We start from the raw sequence: 21,870 nt of genomic DNA on the forward strand, positions 1-21,870 counted from the left end.
GGCGCCATGAAACTAAGTTACATGCCTCAGCCCCATGGGGGTGGGACTCAGGCTTCAGGGGTACAGTAGTTTGGAAAGGTTAAGAACCACTGTTCTAGCCCAACCTCTCGCATCATGACCAGCAATGTGGTCTCAGATAATCAGATCTTTAGGGATACAGTCATCACTGCATGAAGGTCTGTGCTATCCTAGCTAAGAGGTACCAGTTACATCCTCACCTTCATAGACAAATGCCTATACAGGGCAATTCAGGCTTGCATATTAGGAACAAACCTATAATTTGGAAGAAATGTCTGAGCAGGGGCATCATACAGAGTTCCCAATTAATCAATAATGAGGGAAAAGGGACAAAGCAGTACTATGAACTACGAACCTCAGCTGAGTGGTAGTACTTACAATGAAGACATTTGTTAATACATTAATTTGGCATGGACACATAGGACTGCCAGAGGCCACAGAACTACTGAGGAACTTCTGAAATATTTCATGAACTCTTTAGGTCCAGGCGCTACTATATATGATTTACTAATGAAGAGGACCTCCTCTAATCTGGAGTTCTTTGTGAAAGCGTTAGGAGGGGAGTTACCACCACCCTTAAAAGCATCTCAATGGCAGAACATATTATTTAATGTTTAAAATGCCTCTGGATCATAGACTATGCTTGATAAAACAAAAGATTTTATTCAAAATATATTGGACACAACAGGTTGCACAAGTCTTATCTTCTGATGTTTGTTGATGCTGTAATAAAAAAAAGTTATGCTATGGGACTGTCCAACAGTCAGGCAGCTTTGGAAAGAGGTGGATAAGTTAAAATGATGCTTGGCTTCAGCAGCCAGGCCTATACTGAAAATTATATTTTAGGATACTTACCTGCTAAGTTGGGTTTAACACCACCACAGAGACTTTGGTTCTTGAGGGATGCAACGATCACCAACCATACAATTTTACAAAAATGTAAGAAAGCAGTGGTTTATGCTGTGGAAAGCAGTGGATCTATGGACCCCATTTCTAGATACATTTGGATTAAAAAAAACAAACCCATTCATACTGCTTGAAGAATGTCAGACCTTCATTCCACCTGATAGAAGCCCCCAGGCCTCTTCTTGGTTTTTACTCTCTACTATTTATTAATGTCTTCTCCTATGTTATTACTGTAACCCACCACCACCCACGTTATGTCTATATAGCTTTGTCTTGTCTTATGTTTGTACACTTTTGACAAGTTGTAAAACTAATTTTATTGGAAATTCTGTAAGTGTACAGTATTGAGGGACATATACAAGCTGTAAATCATTATCCTTTTAGCGCTTATTATTTTTCTTCACAAAAAACAATTTTAAAAAAAATCACACAAAGAAAAATCATGGCTGAATATTGCTTATGGAATAACCACATCATTCTGAGCACTACAATCATGTGACATTTAAAAGTAAAATTAGTATAACATTTACTTTGCAATGCACCATTTAAATAAACTGAACACACATACCACTTATTTTAATGGAATTTTACAAAGAGTATGTATACACAGCAATTTTACAGAGATCGCCACATGGTAAAATATGTGTATTCAAGTATAGCATATCATATAAACCAATTAATTAAAAAATATAATTTAAATGCAAGGGAATTTGAGGGACTATAGGGACTCTAATCCACAAAATCAAACACAAAGTTCTTTACATGTCTTTACAATTCCATTGCTGTTGATATGGTACACAGGATGAGCCACTCTCTTGGGACTGAGGTAGAAGAGAATCTAATTACCATAAAGTGAATTACGTTTCAGTCTTCACTCTGAAATTATTTGCTTTTAAAAAGGATTTGTCAAACTTTTGGCATTAAGATAATTTTAGTTATCTGAAAATAAAAAACATTTCAAGGTTTAAAAAGACAATTAACTTAAATGATTAAAATTAATTTATAAAATGCACTTCTAATACCATGTATAATTGTATTCTTGGAAGAAAGGATTACTTACCAAATTGGCCATGTAGATTGTAAGCAGACCTCTCCTATAAACAGAAATGATCACATTAGTGAATAAAGACACCCCTCATGCTAAAACAAATTACAGTTTAATATCACAATGTAACAAAAATAGAAAGCTTTCCTAAAATCTCTAGAAGATAGCTATGGTTTACTTATGTACATTCAAGAATTATGCAGAAAAAATACAAGAAGAATCTCCATCAAAATCACGCCAGTAGCACTGCACTTAAAAGCATTGCCCCAAAGCAGTTCAGTGACAATTCCTTCTAATTCTTATTGATTAGACAGTGATAGAATAAAGTTTTAACAAAATCTATAACTGATTTCTTGGCCTATTTCAGTGGTTCCTAACCTTTTTCTGGTTGAGGACCATCCCAGCAATGTCTCATCACACGAAGCCCTAGCATAGCTGCTACCATCATCTTTTTTTCCCCTGCCATTCTGTGTTTTATCCTTTATATCTTTTTTCCCCCACCTGAATTTTTAAGGGGGTTTCCTCTTGTTTTGTAACTCACTGTTCTTTATTCTTCAGATAGTTACAGACCATTTGGGATAGGGACATATGCTGGCAGATTCATCAGTTTGAACATATATGCTCTTGCACCATACTTAAGTGCCACTGGAGCAGAGGACAGAAGCTTGAGTCTATGGGCTGCCCATACCTGCAGCCCTGTACATGTGAGTTAATCCTACAACTATGGATACAATTTTGTCATGCTAAAATTAGACAAAACTCACGGAGCCATCATTGTAAAAATGTACAAAATCAGGGTATAGTCATGGCAAAGCCGAAGCCCAAGCTCAAGCCGCACTGTGGGGAACCGAAGCCAAAGCAGTCACAGAAACCTGTAAAAAGTCACAGAATCTGTGTGCAGATTGTATCCTTATCTATGACACTTTGCATTAGAGATCACCATGGGAGCAAGAACAGAAGTTAGTGACTTTCAAGGAGCCACCCATTGATTTACCCATCACAGGAGCACATTTGTATTGTGAAAAAGCAGATACAGAGTTATGCAATTTTCACTAACCCGCCCGTTCCTATGTCTACTCCCATGCCAAGAGTTGTTCTTAGTGTTGCCAACTCTTGTGATTTTATCACAAGTTTTGCAATATTTTCTGGGGTTTTTTTAAATGCTCTTGCTGCTGGAATCTAGAGATTGCATTAGAATGTCAGCCTCTGAAAGAAAGAAAAAAAGTCAGTGTACTTGCACAATACAGCCTTCTTAGATTTTGGCAGCTAAATTTGCCAAATATTCTGCACCAAGCTTTCTCCATCTCAAGGCAGGAGCTGAGCAAGACTTTTCCTGAAGCTGCTCCACTTGACTATCGCTGTAGTGCTGGGCACCGGAAATGAGAGTGAGACACTGCTCTATGCTCCCTCCTCCTAGTGCCTAAGCAGCTTGGAGAAGGAAGAGGAAGGAATCTGAGAAGGTGAGACAAGGGTACTCCCAATGCTCCCTTCTTCTAGTGCCTAGGCAGCTCGGAGGAGGAGGAGGAGGAAGGAATCTGAGAAGGTGAGACAAGGGCCCTGGGCAAGGGACATGCCTGGGTACAGAGACAGAAGAGTCTGTAATAATTAGACCACACATCCTTCCAGAACCTGGCATAAAACTCCAGAACCCTGAGTTTCAATATTCCTTTCCTGACTAGCATATAGCTGTGAATCCCACTGGCAAAGCATGTGTCTCATCCCCTTCTTGTGCCTAGTCCACAAACTGTAACAGACTACTGCTGTTACCAATCATTTATTTCACTGGCTCAAGTGGTAGAGGCTGTAAGGTGGATCTAAATCTTGCTGATGACCCAAATGGCATCAATATGGTTCCATATGATGGAATTTCTGCTTTTTCAATTTGTTTTCTAAAAAGCTTAAGAAATTACATTTAAAAAGCTGTGTTAAAAATGTTAAAGGTTGCAAATCCAAGCACTCAAATGATAGGAAATGCTATTTAAGGTTGCCCATGAAATATCAGTTCAGCCCTATCACAGCGTGAGATGACCTTTTATGAGTGTTCAGGTTAAGTCTCGTGTGCCAGCTCCAGCCTGATTCCCCAGGTGAGGAGAATGAATAAAAAAGGTCACATAACTGGGATTATATGACTAAAAACAGGCCTGCTGGGAGACTCTGGGGCAGCCTGCACTTTGTCAGAGAGACTCCAGGAAAAGCAATCTGGGAGTGACTACTCCATTAAAGACTGGGAGGAATGACCAGGAAAGGCCCAGTGAAGAGGTCTAGACTGAGTAACTCCATAGAGCATCTAGGCAGGAGGCCTATGAGAGGAACTTGCAGGAAGCAGGAGCCTGCCAGAAAGAGAGTCTCAGCAGGCACAGAACTAAGAACCTTGCACCACAGATGGTGAGGCAGCTAGGAAGGCTGGGTGGAAGATGTGTTTTGACATTTATATTTGTAGCCCAAGGTTCAGGGTGCTTCAACAGCAGCAGTGAGAACTACAAGTGGACTACAAACTGCGGCATGTTGGGAGAACTGCCTGGCTCATGCCAGGAAGCACCCTCTGCCATCCCCAGCAGGGAGTTTCTGCACTGACTGAGGCTGGGAGCATGTGGCAGACAAGCAGGGAGGAAGTCAATGGACTGTAATGCTGTTATATGTTTCCTTGCAGAATAAAACCTTGTTCCTGGTGATTGGCCTGAGTGGGTACACACTGACACATAACGCAGAGCACACAGAGGAGCCTCAGGCCCAGTTTCCCAAAGCTGTGTAAAAAGTCACAAGGCAGATTTTCCCTACCTTGAACACCTTCATGCTGTGCTAGTAGACAGGAGGGGCTACATGTTGATAAACCAGACTCCAAAAATGGGAGTGGTTATTGAGAAAACACCGAGGGTATGTCTACACTGACGGCAGCAAAGTCGCCGCCGTCAGATCGACCTATCTGGATCGACTGAGCGGTCAGTGAAGACCTGCTCAGTCGATCCAGAAGTCAACGCAGTAAAACCACCCCCTCAAGTGGCGTCGACGCAGTGCAGTGAAGACGCCGCGCAGAAGGGAAAAACAGCAGTCGAATCGCCTGGTAAGTGTAGACCAGAACTGAGTTTAAGTCTGATTAACGACGACAGAACTGGAGATAGAGGCTGTGGCAGAGCCCAAAGCCAGACTGGGTAAGCCAGACACACAAGGATACAGTCTTTCATTCAATTGATTACATAACATTTTCCACAAGACGTTCTGTACACAAGATGGATGGTGCTCTGGAAATGAACCATTAGTGAATATGGCTGTTGTCCCTACGATCATCAGCTACATACAGTGGCATCCCAGAGGGCAGGGGAGGCCAGGCCCCCAAGTGCTGGCCTGTGGTGGGGGGCACCAGGCCGGCCCTTCACCACACACAGGGGGGCTGCTGAGAACAAACTAACCTCCACCATCTGCCTTATGGGACTTGCAAAAGCCTATGTTTAACACAGTGATCAATGTGTAGGGGCAGGAAAAGCTATAGAATACCACCTACCTTCTCCACACCTATCCAAAATACTGTCTCAAAGACTAAGTACTCAGACTCCTTTACATAGAAAGGGTGGGCATAGGTTCTGTTTCTATTTCCAAATAGGTCACAGACTTGTTGTGGACACTTTTGATCAAATCACAACCTCTCTGTGTCTCAGTTTTCTCATCTATAAAACACAGATATAGATAATACTTGCCTCACACAAGTTTAATAAGATTTTATTAGGTGACTGAGATCCCTTGGTGGGAAATGCTATAGAGATTAAAGCTATTTATTTATTATTCTATTTATTTATTTAGTTCTATTTATTTTCTCTGCATTGCATATTTATTCATTCATTCAACACTACACCATTTATCTCTCTCACACCTTCACACCTTTGTTTTGGCTTCCCACACCACTATGAGTTTCATTAAGACAACAGCTCCCAAACTGTGGTCCATAGACCACAAGTGACTTGCAGAAAGCTGCCTGTTCCCATGATGCTGCATCTCTCCTCAGTACTCACTGCTACACTACATCGAAGACAGCTAAAAATGCATTAGACTTGCATGAAATTATTTTTCCACATACTGGTATATTATGTTATTGTGAATGGGAGAGGAGACAACCTCTCTATTAGGATTTTTGTCAGTGCAGGGGTTCTCAAACTTTTGGCAAACATCCACAGAATGACTTATCACAATGAAACATACACTATATTTATTTCCTGGGTTTAAGAAGTGATTAGATGATAAAGTTTTATTCAAGTCTGAACTGAAAATTCACTTAGACACCACTATACACTTCTAACTAATTTGGGCTATTTCCCAGAAAGAATTTGACATTATAGCAGCACTGTACTGATTCCCATGAATATTAACCTAAGAATGGAACATATATTGAATAAAAATGGGGAAAAAAACCAGAATCTACCTATTAGATTTTTGTTGTAATTCTTACATAGGGAATGTTACCATTGCAATAATAATTAACTAAAAAAGAAAGTTCAGGTAGTCAATATGTTCATTACTTGTTTTAATCAATCAATTATTACCTGCACAAAATAAACTTACTTCACAGAGGAAAAAAATTTGTTAGAAGAATGCTTACATTTATAGTTCTTTAACATGTTATAAAAAGAAAAAACATTCTCAAACTGAAATTTTATCTGGAGAAAAAATATAATTTAAGAAATAAAATACAAAAGTAAACTATTAAACTTATAAAATTTACAGAAGTAATACTCTAAACAGGTCTTTAAAAATATTTTAAAGAAAAGTAATTTACATCAGATTGTAGCTTTTTATCAGCTTATTAAATATAGCCAATTGTTTTAGCAAGCTCTTTTAAAAAAAATAGTCTCCTTTTTAAAAGGTTTTAAAAGCACCTGAAGGGCTTTTAAAATAATTTATTTTTATAGAGAGATCACCAGAAGAGCGAAGTGTGCAACTTTTAAGTTTCAAATTTCCAGTTTGTTTTAAAACTTTCAGTCCTTCCATCTGGACTCTGATCACTGAGCTATGCACTAATACACAGAAGTACAACATTAACTTTCTAGCCATTTTTCATGCTACTGTTTATATCAAGCTAAAAATAGAAAAATTCAAGAACATAAAATTAACATTAATGAATATTAAATCTATTCAGCTCCACTGTGCTGAACGTGTCTGACCACAAAAATCCATCCATAAAAGTGCTTTCAAATGACAATACATGTGCCAGAATAAAGAGACTAATTTTAACAGCCCTGCCAAGGATGGATGCATGTTACCAAGGCCTCCTGCTAAGTTGCTGTGATCACAGCTCTTCACAATATGCACTTTTTAAAGCATCATTGGAAACATCAAGACCTTGATGGTATCCAGCAGTGGTATAAACAACACAAGAAGACACTGCCATCACGCATTAGAGACATGATGGATAAACACAGCTATTCTAAGTTAGAGTGCAGTCTGTGTATATTTACAGCTGCACACAAATACGGTATCGTGTGTGTGTGTGTGTGTAAATAGTTATGTTTTTATATATACAACATGGCCCTGACCATGCAAGACATAAAATGTCCTGATCTATCACTAAAATCAATGGATGAAACCCCTTATTTAAGTTTATAATGCTTATAACATTACAAAAGTAAATGTTACACCAAAAAAGACCACAGGCAAGGCTGGTAGGGATAAAATGAGACCTACCAGCTGTATTTTGGGAAAGGGTTATCAGGAGGGGATTAGCCAAAGACAAAGGATAAGCAGACTGAAGTTAAGGAATTGTGAGTGGAGGGTGGGAAGAGCGAAACAGTCAATGCACACTAGAAAAAAAATGGAAAAAGCAAGACGATGTCATCAGTATCCTACAGTGCCTGCTACAACTGCTTCTACGTTTCCTGCGAGATGAGTCTGATTGGCTCCGCCAAGGAAAGTTTCCCTTCCCCAAAGCCTTGGAAAATATGTGCGATTAAAAGGAGAAAAAAGAGCTTTTTGCCTTCAAACAGGAGGCAGGGGAAGGGGGCTTCCTTGCACAGTAATAACTGGGATCTAGCAGGCCTACCTCAATGGTACTCTCAAGTGTTGGAAAGTGGGTGAAAGTTTATACAATGTTACAATAATGCATATTGATTACAAAAGAAGACACACTGGATTAGCCAAAACAAAAAAAGCTACTGATACAATCCAAGGATTGTTAAAGGTGTGACTGGTAAAGAAGAGGAATTGGAAATTAATGGACCAAAACTAGTGTGTAGATAGTTAGGCCTAACTGATGAACAAAATAATGAGGGGATGGCCCACTCTACCAACTTTTCATCCCTCCCTTTGGGCTTCTTAAAAAGTCATTTTGGGGATCTAAAGGGCAGACCAGAGTCCTGGGGGATTCCTTGGGGAAAGATGACAGTGCTCTGTTTCATCCAAGAGACTCTATCCTTTGTTGGTGAGTTTCGATCATTGGGATGTCGAGACCTACACACTGGTGAGGATGCTAGACCATCATCACTGGACAAGCGTGAACCTCAAGCTAATACACAAGATCCTGCTCAGTCTTCCCTTCCCTCATGCGCTCCTTTCCTTTCCCCCACCATTTTTTTTCCTATACCACAGGACACTACTCCACTCTGCTCACATTTATTGAAATAAAAACTTCAAACAAAAACAAGCCACAGACACAAAAAAGAAATCATCCAAACCCTCCCCACCTCAGAATCTTTGTCCTGAAAACCAAAAGATCAACCTGGCACTTTATGCCTCCATGCCACCCACTATTCACAAACACTGTGAACTAGAGTTTCAGGGGAGTCAGACAGGGCAAACAGCAGATCTGCCTAGGTAGTATAAAACTCTGTGTTAAAACAACTGCCAGAGTGCCAGAGAAAATACACAGCAAATATCTGTCCTTCCTTATGGAGGCAGATGCTCAGTCATCTGGTGTCTGAAAAAGTCCAAAAGCCAACTGTTCATAAGTCAGGCCACATACAAGCAGGCCTCTGTTTTGAAGTCAACAAATCACAAATCTAGACATTAAAGGAGCATAATAATAAATGCTCCATATTCTCCTCTGACCCAGAGCAGGCCTCCCAGGGAAAGCCTTCAGATACTTTGCGCTTGCCTCATAGGTTACCTCTAACATACGATTCCCATGAAATACCTGCCACTGTACACCCCTGGACTTGAAGGGAACTCTTATTTCGAAGATGCAACAATGCCCTACTCAGACAATTTTCTGGGCAATTCAGTATTGCTAAAAGGCATTCTGAAAAACGTTCCTTAAGCACCCAATTGATTCATAGGTTCCAAGACCAGAAGGGAACATAATAATCATTTAGTCTGATCTCCTGTAGAACAGGACACAGACGTTTCCCAAAGGAATTCCTAAAGCATATCGTAGAAAACATTCAATCTTGATTTAAAAATTACCACTGAAAGAGAATCTGCCATGACTTGTGGTAAATTGTTCCAATAATTAATTACCCTCACTGTCAAAAATGAATGCCTTATTTCCAGTCTGAATTAATCTAGCTTCAACTTCAAGCCATTGGATCATAGAATAATAGAATATTAGAGTGGGAAGGGCATCTAGTCCAACCCCACTGCTCAAAGCAGGACCAACCTCAACTAAATCACCCAGCCAGGGCTTTGTCAAGCCACACCTTAAAAACAGAGGCAAAAAAGGCATTGAGTACCTCAGTTTTCTCCACATCCTCTGTCACTAGGTTGACTCCCCCATTCTGTAAGGGGCCCACACTTTCCCTAATCTTCCTCCAGCGGAGGGCAACAAAAACGATTAGGGGCCTGGAACACAAGACTTAAGAGGAGAGGCTGAGGGAACTAGGCTTGTTTAGTTTGCAAAAGAGAAGAATGAGGGGAGATTTGATAGCAGCCTTTAACTACCTGAAAGGGGGTTCCAAGGAGGATGGAGCTAGGCTGTTCTCAGTGGTAGCACATGACAGAACAAGGAGCAACAGTCTCAAGTTGCAGTGGGTGAGGTCTAGGTTGGATATTAGGAAAACGTTTTTCACTAGGAGGGTGGTGAAGCACTGGAATGGGTTAACTAGGGAGGTGGTGGAATCTCCATCCTTAGAGGTTTTTACGCTGCGGCTTGACAAAGCCCTGGCTGGGATGATTTAGCTGAGGTTAGTCCTGCTTTGAGCAGAGGGATGGACTAGATGACCTCCTGAGGTCCCTTCCAACTCTAATCTTCTATGATTCTATGGACTCTCTCCAATTTGTCCACATCCTTTCTGTAGTGGAGAGGCCCAAAACTGGACATTATACTCCAAATGTGGCCTCACCAGTGCCAAATAGAGGGGAATAATCACTTCGATCTGCTGGCAATGCTCTTTTTAATACATCCCATTATGCCATTAGCCTTCTTGGCAATAAGGGCAACTGTTGGCTCATATCCAGCTTCATGTCCACTGTAACCCCCAGGTCCTTTTTTGCAGAACTGCTGCCTAGCCAGTCATTCCCCAGTCTGTAGCAGTGGATGGGATTCTTCCATCCTAAGTGCAGGATTCTGCACTTATTCTTGTTGAACCTCATCAGACTTTTTTTTGCCCAATCCTCCAATTTGTCTAGGTCCCTCTGTATCCTATCTACCACTCTCCCAGCTTAGTGTCATCTGCAAACTTGCTAAGGGTGCAATCCACACTATCCCCAGATTATTAATAAAGATGTTGAACAAAACCAGCCCCAGCACTGATCTCTGGGGCATTCCCCTTGTTACTGGCTGCCAACTAGACATCGAGCCGTTGATCACTACCCATTGAGCCCGATAACCTAGCCAGCTCTCTATCCATCTTATAGTCCATTCATCCAACCCATACTTCTTTAACTTGCTGTCAAGAATACTGTGGGATATTGTATCAAAGGCTCTGCTAAAGCCAAGGTATATCACATCTTCTGCTTTCCCCACATCCACAGAGCCAGTCATCTCATCATAGAAGGCAATCAGGTTGGTCAGGCATGACTTGCCCTTGGTGAACCCATGCTGACTGTTCCTGATCACCTTCCCCTGTTCCAAGTGTCTCAAAATGGATTCCTTGAGGACTTGCTCCATGATTTTTCCAGGGACTGAGATGAGGTTGACTGGTCTGTAGTTTCCCAGATTCTCCTCCTTCCCATTTTTGAAGATGGGCACTATATTTGCCTTTTTCCAATCACCCAGGACACCTCCTACAATCACCATGAGTTTTCAGAGATAATGGCCAATGGCTCTGCAATCACATCAGCCAATTCCCTCAGGATCCTCAGATGTATTGCATCCAGTCCCATGGACTTATGCATGCCCAGCCTTTCTAAATAGTTCTGAACCTGTTCTTTCAGCACTGATGGCTGATCACCTCCTCCCCATTCTGTGCTGTCCAGTGCAGTAGTCTGGGAGCTGACCTTGTCTGTGAAGACAGAGGGTGAGCTGGGCTCTGCGCTTCCCCACCAGCAAAAGCTGCCCGGCTGCTCTGACTAGCCAGCTGCCGCCTTCCCCCCCAGTTTAAACGGTAATCAGCTATTTAAAATGTTTAAACATTATTATTATGATTACCATTTAAACAGCTAACCTTTTACATCACTATTGTACATCAACTATTGTAGCCATGTTTGTCTTTTATTGGACCAACTTCTGAAGGTGGAAGAAACAGAGACTATTATCTAACAGAAGATCACTAAGAAGGGCATTGTCGGAGTATTTTTTCCATAAAATTCATACTTGATTACTCCTTTGAAGCTGAAACTGAAATCTGTTTCGATACCAATTGTCTTTCCCCTTTATCTTGTTTGATACTTGTTTGATATTTCTGTTTCTTCATGAATTCTAAGATGTTGGATTGCATTTTTTAAAAACAGCTTTGAAATACTTATTTTAAAAGAGCATATAAAGAATCATATGAACTTCACAAAATAAGAACCAGAACAGGTGAAGAACCGTATCAGCTTGGGTATCAGGAGACATACCCTTCCCCTTGCATGTGGAATAGGCTGATATCTCATTATATTTCTTTACTTCATCCTGAAGCATCTTAGGGTATTTAAAACTATACACACACAAGTGCAATGTGTCAGGTAATTTTAACAGTGCACAGCAGCAGCACCACAAAACAGTTTACAACAGAAAGTGAAAATGCACCATATCCAACTTAATCTCTCATTCCGTTTGGCTGCACAAGAGCATTTGAGCTGTTATGTCTTCCTAAACTCATTGCCACTCACTGTGCTCCTCCGCCATTCCTGAAATAGCTCCCTTCATCTCCCATTCTTGCCATCATCTGTGTGTCTGAATTTGTATTGCACCTATGTCTGGAACAGCCTCCCACTCTGTGCATCCAGCACTCTTCTCTCCTTTACATGCATTTTTTTTTCCCCAAATGATATTTCCATGATCTCCTGAGTTTGCAACATTGTCTTCTACATTGCTTGTTTCAGCCAGATTACAAACCCTTCAAGGCAGGGACTATGTCTTAAAGAAACCGTCAATTTGAAATCTAATCAACTGGAAAAAATAGTTAATTAAAATTATTTAATTATACCTGTCTTGCATTCTTCTCTCATATTTTCCATTTTAAAAAGTTGCTGTTTCAAAGATGCATATAGACAGTAGAAACAGACTACACAAAATGAAACAGTGTGGTATGTACAAGTGTATACAAACTGAATACATATTTTCTCATCTCTTCCACATAGAGTAATTCTTCCTATTAATTGTAACAATAATTGATAAAGCATTTTCAAAATAAAGTGTGATTTAAGCTAACTGTGCCCTATAAGTGTTTTGTAAAACACATGTATACTATACAACTCTCTTAAGGCTGATTATTATTATCATGTATGAAATAAAGGAAACCTACCCTCAGAGCATAGTCGCTCTTTGGTGGGTTTTGTTTCTCCACAGACAGCTTCCACAAGGTGAAGCAACCAAAGGAGAAGCTATTAACCAATTTCAAGATTTCAGAAAAAAAATCATCTTTTTAAAGAGTGATTTACCCAAGTTCTTTTTCTAAGTCTGTAGTTGAATTTAGTACCGATCAAACAGCAAGAATGTATAGCACTGTTAAACCTAGCATGATGCAAACATTGCTATATAGCTCTGTCACTACACCTCAGTCCTGAACTGCAAAATCTTTGTTATTCCAATCTTGAATTTCTCTTGAGTAAAAACTGCCAATCACATCAGACTGAGTAGTGGATCTGAGACATGCACAAATGAGTACTAAAATGAGACAACTCAACTTATTTTCTCTTATGACCTATGTCAGGATTTGAACTACATATGGCTTTAATATACTGTAGTTTACCTTCCCGAAGAATATATATTCGACAATTTTCCCATGAACTCAGGCTTGTATTCTAGAGGGTCAAAGAGAAGTATTTATTAGCCCAAGTATTGTTGGGTATTGTAACACAACCACCACCTTGGTTTAATTAGTTAAGCATTGTGTGGATTCTTTATAAAAGTCCAATCAGATTAATCAAGAAATTAAAAATTACAACAAAAATGGGAGGAAGATAAGAATTTGTTTTGTTCCTGCTTCATATGCAGTTTTTAAAATAAAAAAAAGGAAGGAGAAGTTAACTTCGGCTCTAGTTTCTGAACACAAGCTAAAAAGCTAACATAATAGCCTGTAATGACTCCCCAGACAGAATTTGTGGTCTGCAAAAACAGGAAAAACTCCTCCCTCCCCCCTGTAAAACAGACCACTTAATAACCCGTAAAATTATATCTAAAAATTCAAATTAAAGATTGCTCAAAAACACAATCAAATCAATAGATAACAATTTTTTTATTTCCTAAAGCAGACTGACAACACACAGAGAGAAACTTAAATTCTAGATTTAAAACTGTGGTTGGTTCTCTGAAATAAGAGAAGCACTGCAGTTAATATTTAGAATATAGTTAATTCCACATCCACCAATTTCCAACTAACAGTGGAACCCAACAGTGAAACACTAACACAAAATTTCACCAACAAATATAAGTTTTCAAAATAGAGAATATAAAACAGACTTAAGTAGTGAGTTTTAAACTTGTAAGAAACCAAACAAGTTTGCTACTTTTTGAACTTTTAAATGCCTAATAACAGCAAGCTTTTCATGCACAAAGAAAAAATTACTATATCAAGTATCATCTTATCACCACAGTATAGGGATCCACCACCAACTTTTTTTTTTTACTGTCATTTTCAATGTCAGAAGTTTGGACTGTAAACTAACGTGGCAGGAAAACAGACAACACTCGATAGTGTAGGACAACAGGAAATGGCTCTAAAAATCGGCACTCATTCAAAGCAAATACACTTCCTCAATGTTCCAAATTCTGTTAACGTTAAATGTCAAGCAAAATGGTTACTTTTTTCTTTTTGAGATATTCAGACTGTGTTTCTCTATAAAGAAAGAAAAGTGAACTTGGACATGATGTTTTATTATTTTGGATACAAGTCTAAGAAAAAAGTGTATGAGAGAGAACCAGGTATGGATAGAAGCCAAATGGAAAAAGATATTTACAGTAATATAGTCCAGTTAAATTAGCATCAATAATTCTTGCTGATTTTTCAGCTGGTGCACTACTAGCTAAGGCTCACAGTTCAGAAATTTAACTGTTTCATACATTTACATATATTTTCCTTCACCATTTTTCCCTAACGACCAGTGAGCCAAGACAGAGTCAAAACAAAGACTGTCCTAAAAAAAACGAAACTAAAATATCTAAAATTGAGTTTCTGGTGACATCACAAGATTCATGAAAAGATAATTCAAATTCTAGAACCTCGCTGGCAGGGTTTTACAAAATGAATGACTAGCAGTTCACAAAAAAGATCAGCACATTAATCACATGTCAGTAATAGAAATTAAAGGAAAGATTTCTAGTAATTTCAAATAAGGCTTAACATTATATTCTACAGTATAATTAAATTCTTCTAAGAAGGTACTCCATGTCTACCTTCTTTAACAGTTAGATGCTCAACACTGTTACTATACTTTTTAAAAAAACATTAGCACCTTAAAATACTGGGAGGGGGTGTTAATTACTCTTATAATTTTTCGGGCTTGTAATGTTTCATTATCTTTTGATTATATATGTTTGGAATTAATTTTTGTTTATAATAGGTTTCTACAGGGTGTATAGTTACAATATTTGTTTTACTGCTTGTATTATTCTGTTTCCATTATAAGAAAATACTTTAAACAAAACTGTTGAGTTTAACATATTAAAGCCAAAAAATGTAATAAAAATTGCTTCTCTTTTTCCCCCCAATAAAAAGGAGAGGTAGTTAGCATGACTATTCAATAATTATTTGTAAAATAATTTGATAATTATCTTCAAGGAATGTAACTCCATGAACGTATTTTTAATTTGAAAAAGGGAGATAAACTTCATTCTTCTAATATGAAGAAGATGGCTTGCCTCCTTAATGTTTTGTTTATTTCTAATTCATAAAAATAAGAATGGTCACACTGTATCAAACCAATGGTCCATCCAGCCTAGTATCCTGTCTCCCAACAGTGGCCAGTTCCAGGTGCCTCAGAGAGAATGAATAGAACAGGCAATCATTGAAGATCCATCCCTAATCATCCACTCCCGGCTTCTGGCAATCAGAGGCTAGGGACACTAAGAGCATGGGGTTGCCACTGATGGACCTATCCTCCATGAATATATGCAAATCCTTTATGAACCCAGTTATACTTTTGGCCTTCACAACATTCCCTAGCAAGAAGTTCCACAGGTTGACTGTGCACTGTGTAAAGAAGTACTTCCTTTTGTTTGTTTTAAACCTTCTGCTTATTAATTTCATTGGGTGACCCCTGGTTCTTGTGTTATGTGAAGGGGTAGATAATGCTTCCCTAATCACTTTCTCCACACCAGCCAAGATTTCATAGACCTCTTTCATATCCCCTCTGTTGTCTCTTTTCCAGGCTGAAAAGTCCCAGTATTTTTAATCTCTCCTCATATGGAAGCTGTTCCAAAACCTTAATCATTTTTATTGCCCTTTTCTGCGGTCCTGTCTACATTTACCTCGGAGATTCGGCGGCAGTCAACCGGAGTTATGCAAACTACGCAAGAAGCTTGCGTAACTCCCGTCGACTTCTCTGCTTCTGTTCTGTGCGCCGCCTTCACTGCACTGCTCCACTTGAGAAGGTGGTCTTAACATGTTGATTTCTGGATCAACTGAGCAGGTCTTCCAGATAAATCGATCTGGCAGCAGTGACTTTGCTGCCATCAGTATAGATATACCCTGCATCTTTTCCAATTCTAATATATCTTTTTTGAGATGGGGTCACTAGAACTGAATGAAGATCTGAGATGTAAAGAATAACCTGGCGGGATAACATGAGCCAACATGGGGGCTGTGGTGCCAGGTTTCAGTAATACAGACCAGGTCAGGGGTAAGATTGTAGATGATAAAGGGTTCATGAACCACTTCACACCACTCAACATGAGTCTGACGTCTTGGCGTTTGTAGTAACCTTGTGATGTATGGCTGATTACAGTAAATTAGTTGTAGAAATTTAGATGGGGGATTTCTAGGTGCTGCTCCGCTCAACTCCTTTATACCATCAGCACAGTTTTCAGTACTTGGTCAACATATACATGCATGAATAGTAAAGTTCAGCCTTCCCTATCTGTGTACTTCACAAATTAGGAGAAACCCTGTGCAACCTGTACCATGCACAATCAGCATGCACTTTACAAAACACCATATCTCAATCAAGTTTCACTAGAACACTCATTGGTACTTCCCAGTTTCAACATCAACTTCACACTTAATCTGCAATCATTTCGACCATAAAGCTATTAAAAGAATATAGCAATATTTTTATAATGTGAAAAGTATAATTTTTCTCCACTACACTCATGTTCAGACGGCTAAATCACTTTTACTTGTATTTTTTAGCCTACAGAGTTAAAGTTTCCAAACATTGTGACTGAAAAAAATGGGGATTAGAAGGGAAACATTATGCAACCTTAACTATAATGGCAGCAGCTGCTCCTGTTCCACCATCACATGCAAGGCTTTGGGGACTGAACAACCTGACCTAAATTTTGCAGTCCTCTGAAGCCCCAGACTGGAAATTCTAGAAACCTGGACGCTCGATGCCTCTGAAAACAAGGACACTTACTTAGAGCCTGTATTTAGGCTGCTAAGTGTTGGCACCCAGGTTTGAAAATATTGGCTCTAGTAACTGACCCTTTCCCAAGGTATAACCTCAAAAGCCTTATTGGGAGAGGGAGGGCCAAGGTGCATCTCAAGGCTCACTGGAGTTGTAGGGAGCAGCAGGGGGAAGAGGCTCTATGGAGTGTAGGGCAAAGAATAGCTCTTCCCTTCCTCTGAGATTTGTTGACCCTCAAGCCTCCTGCCAGCCACAGTTCCCCCCTACTTCTTGTAGAAGTTACAAGATAGTCCCAGTCCTTCAGACATAAGGAAGTTGAGAGGATGAGGCACACTCTGAATACCCCTAACCTCTGCAGAAGAGGAGCTCTGATCCCAAGGACTTACGGAAAGTCACAGGAGTAGTACTCTCTTTCTGCAGATCACAGGAAATCTGAAGAACATGAACTCTTCTCTACAAGACAGCAGTTGAGGACTGTGGTTAACAGTAGACTTCGGTCAGCAATGGAGCAATGGTTTATTCTGCCCAGGCTCTGAAATTCTCTTTCTGATTGGGAGCCTCTTCTTGTGGGCTTCTTCAGGTTTGCAATAGGACTGCTAGTAAGACCATTATTTTAAAAACCAAACAAAATTCACAACAAATAACTTTGTTTCAGGCTATTTGCAGACTTAGGAAGATAACACAGGTGACAACAGTATATAGGGCTGCAGCAGTATGTAAGGATGCATGTTGTACTTGTTGAAAGTTGAAAAACCTAAAACACTGTTTTTAAAAAAATACATTGCTGCTTCTTTTTCTATTGAGATTCCACTTGGAAATTTCATGTAAAATATTCTAAACACCCTTAATTGAAAATACCTTCTCATTGCACCTGGTGCATGTAAATTTCCAAATACAACAAATAATAAAAGCCAGCGGCATAAAATGATAAAGCTAACGCTATAAACTATATGTAGATATGCATTAAAATAGTGCAGTGCATCCTCCTTATGATTAGCTTACACAATCCAACTGTGTTATTCAGATCATGTTCTGATGTCTGTGTGATGGGGTACACAAACCACACACTGAGCAATAGTTATTGTGGGCTCAATCAGTTCTGCCCCACCACACCTGTGAGAGAGGTCACATTCTCAGCTCCTGAAGAGAGGGGGCTGGCTGAAGGCAAGAGCTTCTCAGACAACCAGTGCCTGATGGCCCCTCCCCAGCAAGAAGGGAGGGCCCAATACTGATCTACTTTTAGGGCATGTCTATACTTAAACCACTAGAGCAGCACAGCTGCAGCTGCACTGCTGCAACGCTTCAGTGTAGACACTACCTTTGCTGACACAAGAGGTTCTCCCGTCAGTGTAGGTAATCCACCTCCCTGAGAAGCAGTAGCTTGGCTGATGAACTAGTTCTTCCATCAACTTATTTCCATCTACACTGGGGGGTTGCTGGATTTCTCATACCCCTGAGATATAACTATGCCAATGCACGTTCCCTGTGTAGACCAGCCCTTAGTGGCCTTCTGTATCAGTCAGTGTGTCTAGCTGTGACCCCACCCGTCCAGAAGCCCTCTGAAAAACAGAGCCTTATCACACCCATGGGACAAATCATTGGTATTCATTTCTTTTTGCAGAAGGGGGCAGACTGTCCAGGGACTCACCCAGAGGGCTGAGCCTCTAACAACTTGGTTAGTGTGATGGAACACCCAGATGCCGCAGGCCAGGGGCCAGGTGAGTGCAAAGACCCCAGTGACACTTAGGTAGAATCAAATTAAAAATAAAGTGTTAGATTTGGATGAGAGACCATCCAAGAAGAATTCATATCACATACTTAGAACAGAAAAAAAACCAAACATTTCATTAGGACGGATTCTGGCAAAGGTAGAGTAACATGGTTAACATTGAGGCTTTGCAAGCTATTCTTCATATGCTCCTCCTACCAGTAAAATATCCAATTTGCCTCTATTACTAATTGAAAAGGTATAAATTTGCGGATCACAAATACTGTCTTTACATGCTAAGGATGAAATGAAAATTTTACTTTTAAAATGCTTACTTTAAAAAAAAAAAGTGATTATTTTTAAGTATCATTTTCAAGAGCAGATCAATTTAAAGTAACTCCTTAAACTACATACCAAATATGAAAGCTTTATGATCCCAGGTAATATAAAATAAAACTAATTAAACAGAAAACCATCAAAATATATACATAATAACCACAACAGCTCCTTTGTGTAACAGGCTTAATTTTCCAGTGCCGTGCCTCTGTCTTATATTCAGCCGAGGCCACTTGATTTTTGAAAAACACAGCAATCTCTAATAAATCATCTTCAATAACAGACCCCATTTATAAGACTTCCTCAAACCACCTTGTACTTTAAACTAATTTGACTTAGTTTTGCAACTATTCCCAAGGCAATTTTTGTCTATCATCAACTGAACCTTAGATCATCAGAATGAAGTGTCTCACCCAGCCACAGTGATCTATCAGCTAGAAATACAGTCATTTACAGACAGATCAAACAGCCTGTGCAACTTTCACTGACCAATATGTAAACAAGCACAAGCCTTTCATTAAAGTTAGTGGTTTAGTATGAACATTACTGAAAGAGGGTATATAATTTGAAAGGTAAGAGTAACAAAGGCTCATAAGCAAACCATACACCATTCGTGATTTTTTAAATCCCTATCATGAAATAAGAGGATCTTATCTAATGAACAGACTTTGCAAGTGGGAAAAGAATACAACAAAAATACATAAGCTAATAAAATTATCAAATACAGAAATTATGAGCCAACCAGTTTTACTTAAAGATAGTATATCTCCCTCTAAAATAACAAAAAGGTTCAAATATTTTAAAGACATAAGTTAATACATCAAGAGACTCCTCTCTCTGGCATTAGAACATTAGCCTAAAAATTCTCAAGACCTTTGACCACTGAGGCAGTTTTTATAAAGGTTATATGAATTTACACACACAGAGAATGTATAAAGCACAAAATGGCTTCTGTAGTTCTTCATTCAGAGCTTATTTTGACTCTGTCAGCTACATTTACAAATGCAGTATTTGGTTTACATCTTGCCAGTATCACAATGTCTCTTTATGACCTCCAAATCACATCTCTCTCCTTTGACACTGGACTGCTTCATAATCCCAGTATAACTTCAATGACAGCTGCAGTTCATAAGGCATTTCGAAGACTAATCATGATACTTTGCTGTCACTTATAAGATGCATTAACCACCGCGCTTGTTTGCATCAATACTATCCGCTACACTATTTACAGTAAACTTTTCCATAGTGACCTATCATTCTGCAAACCAGATATCGAAGCTACAACAAAACCAAACGAAAGCAGCTGCATTAGACCTGAAGTAAATAGTCAAAGAAGCTGAGTGTTGACACTTTACTGATCTTCATAAAGCAACACTGCTTCTCTGCTTACTCATTCCGTCTCATTCTAATTATATAGCTTGCATAATCCCCAATCATAGCACTCCCCCTTTGCCTGTTCTATGTCCCGAGGAATCTTGACCCCCCATATAGAAACATTTTTCCCACTGAAATTAACAGACATGACTTCGTTAATTTTACTTTTAAGAACACTGAAAACATATCAAGGCAATTTGACAAAACTTTTATTTCAGGGCATTACATGGCCAAAGCATGTGCAACCTTCACATCACTCCCCCAGAAAATTGTGAAAGTGAACAACTTTGGACGGAGATTTATTAGGATATTGAAGTGCAGTGTTACAACATAGTCAGAGTATTCAAGAATTAAACTTACAATATACTCCATAATTTATTTTAAATTGTTCAAGCTGGAAAGAAATCAGAATTTTTTCCCTTCAAATAAGGTGTGTGGGGTAACTTAATTGTTTCCCCACTCATTTCTTAATTATTTATGAAGATTAAAAAACGTATCTATAGAAATACTCTAACATGTGAACTCTATGGGGCAAACACAAATTTTGGGGGTTTTGTTTGTACAGTGCCTAAACACAATAAGGTCCTAGGTCCACGGCTGGGGCTCCAAGGTGCTATTGCAAGACTACTACTTATATAACTCAGTATTTCCCAATCATCTACAGTTACTAGCAGACAGTTACAAATGTCGCTTAACATATCATTTGAATCTGATGCATGAAACTCTCCTCAGTAAAAGTTTTAAGAGCAGAAAATGCCAAAAGACTGAATGCAACCATATTTTGTTTGTTTTAGCAATTTTTTTTTTTTAAACTCAGACAAAAACTGCTATCCAGCCTCGGAAATCTGACTTTCCCCTCCTCTTATGCCAACTATCAAAGGGATAGAATTAGTCTTCAATTTTATGTTTGTTTCAAAGTGCAATACCAACACTGAAAATCATGATATAGGATATTTTGTTGTTTATCTTTATTGTTTGTGCTTCATTTGTTATTCAGAGATGTTTTAATTTAAGCTCCCCTTGGCAAATACAGATCAGGGAGTTGCAACAAGAGAAAAATTAGAAGTACGTTACTCCTGCACATTATTATGTTTTAGAAATATGTATTAAATTTGTAAGAGGTGCATATTCTGACTTAAATAAAAAGTCAAATTTAAAAGATGAAGCAGTAGACTCCCAAGAGGGGGGTACTGTATAAAGGTATCAAATACACTGTTAAACAAAACAGAAAGACAAATCTAGATAATGGCCAGGACCAAATTAAGGCAACCTAAGTCCCTAGGCTCAACACATAATGGAGCCTCAGAGAGCGTGATTATGTAGGACTTTGTAAATGAAGTTGAAAAGCTTGCATTTGAAGTACTAAAAGAGAAGAGGTCAGTGAGAGATACCAGGAGTGGTATGGTCAAAGAGACAG

General features: G+C 39.1%; 1 protein-coding gene across 2 annotated transcripts in view; it reads right to left on the bottom strand.

The window, feature by feature from the left end:
- TMEM135 (transmembrane protein 135) overlaps positions 1-21,870 on the bottom strand; it is a 317,684-nt gene that overhangs the window by 252,540 nt on the left and 43,274 nt on the right. Inside the window, exons 2-3 of one of the 2 annotated variants that reach the window (XM_067568567.1) lie at positions 13,222-13,273; positions 1,985-2,018 (exon numbers count right to left, since the gene is read on the bottom strand). In XM_067568567.1, the coding sequence (XP_067424668.1) occupies positions 1,985-2,018; positions 13,222-13,256 (69 nt within the window). In that variant the 5' untranslated portion in view covers positions 13,257-13,273. The remainder of the gene's footprint in view (positions 1-1,984; positions 2,019-13,221; positions 13,274-21,870) is intronic. The other variant, XM_067568561.1, reaches the window with a different exon arrangement.

The sequence above is a fragment of the Emydura macquarii genome, unplaced genomic scaffold, assembly GCF_026122565.2.
Source record: "Emydura macquarii macquarii isolate MOO-44397 ecotype Brisbane River unplaced genomic scaffold, CSIRO-AGI_Emac_v2 contig_318, whole genome shotgun sequence".
Classification (NCBI taxonomy): Eukaryota; Metazoa; Chordata; order Testudines; family Chelidae; genus Emydura; species Emydura macquarii.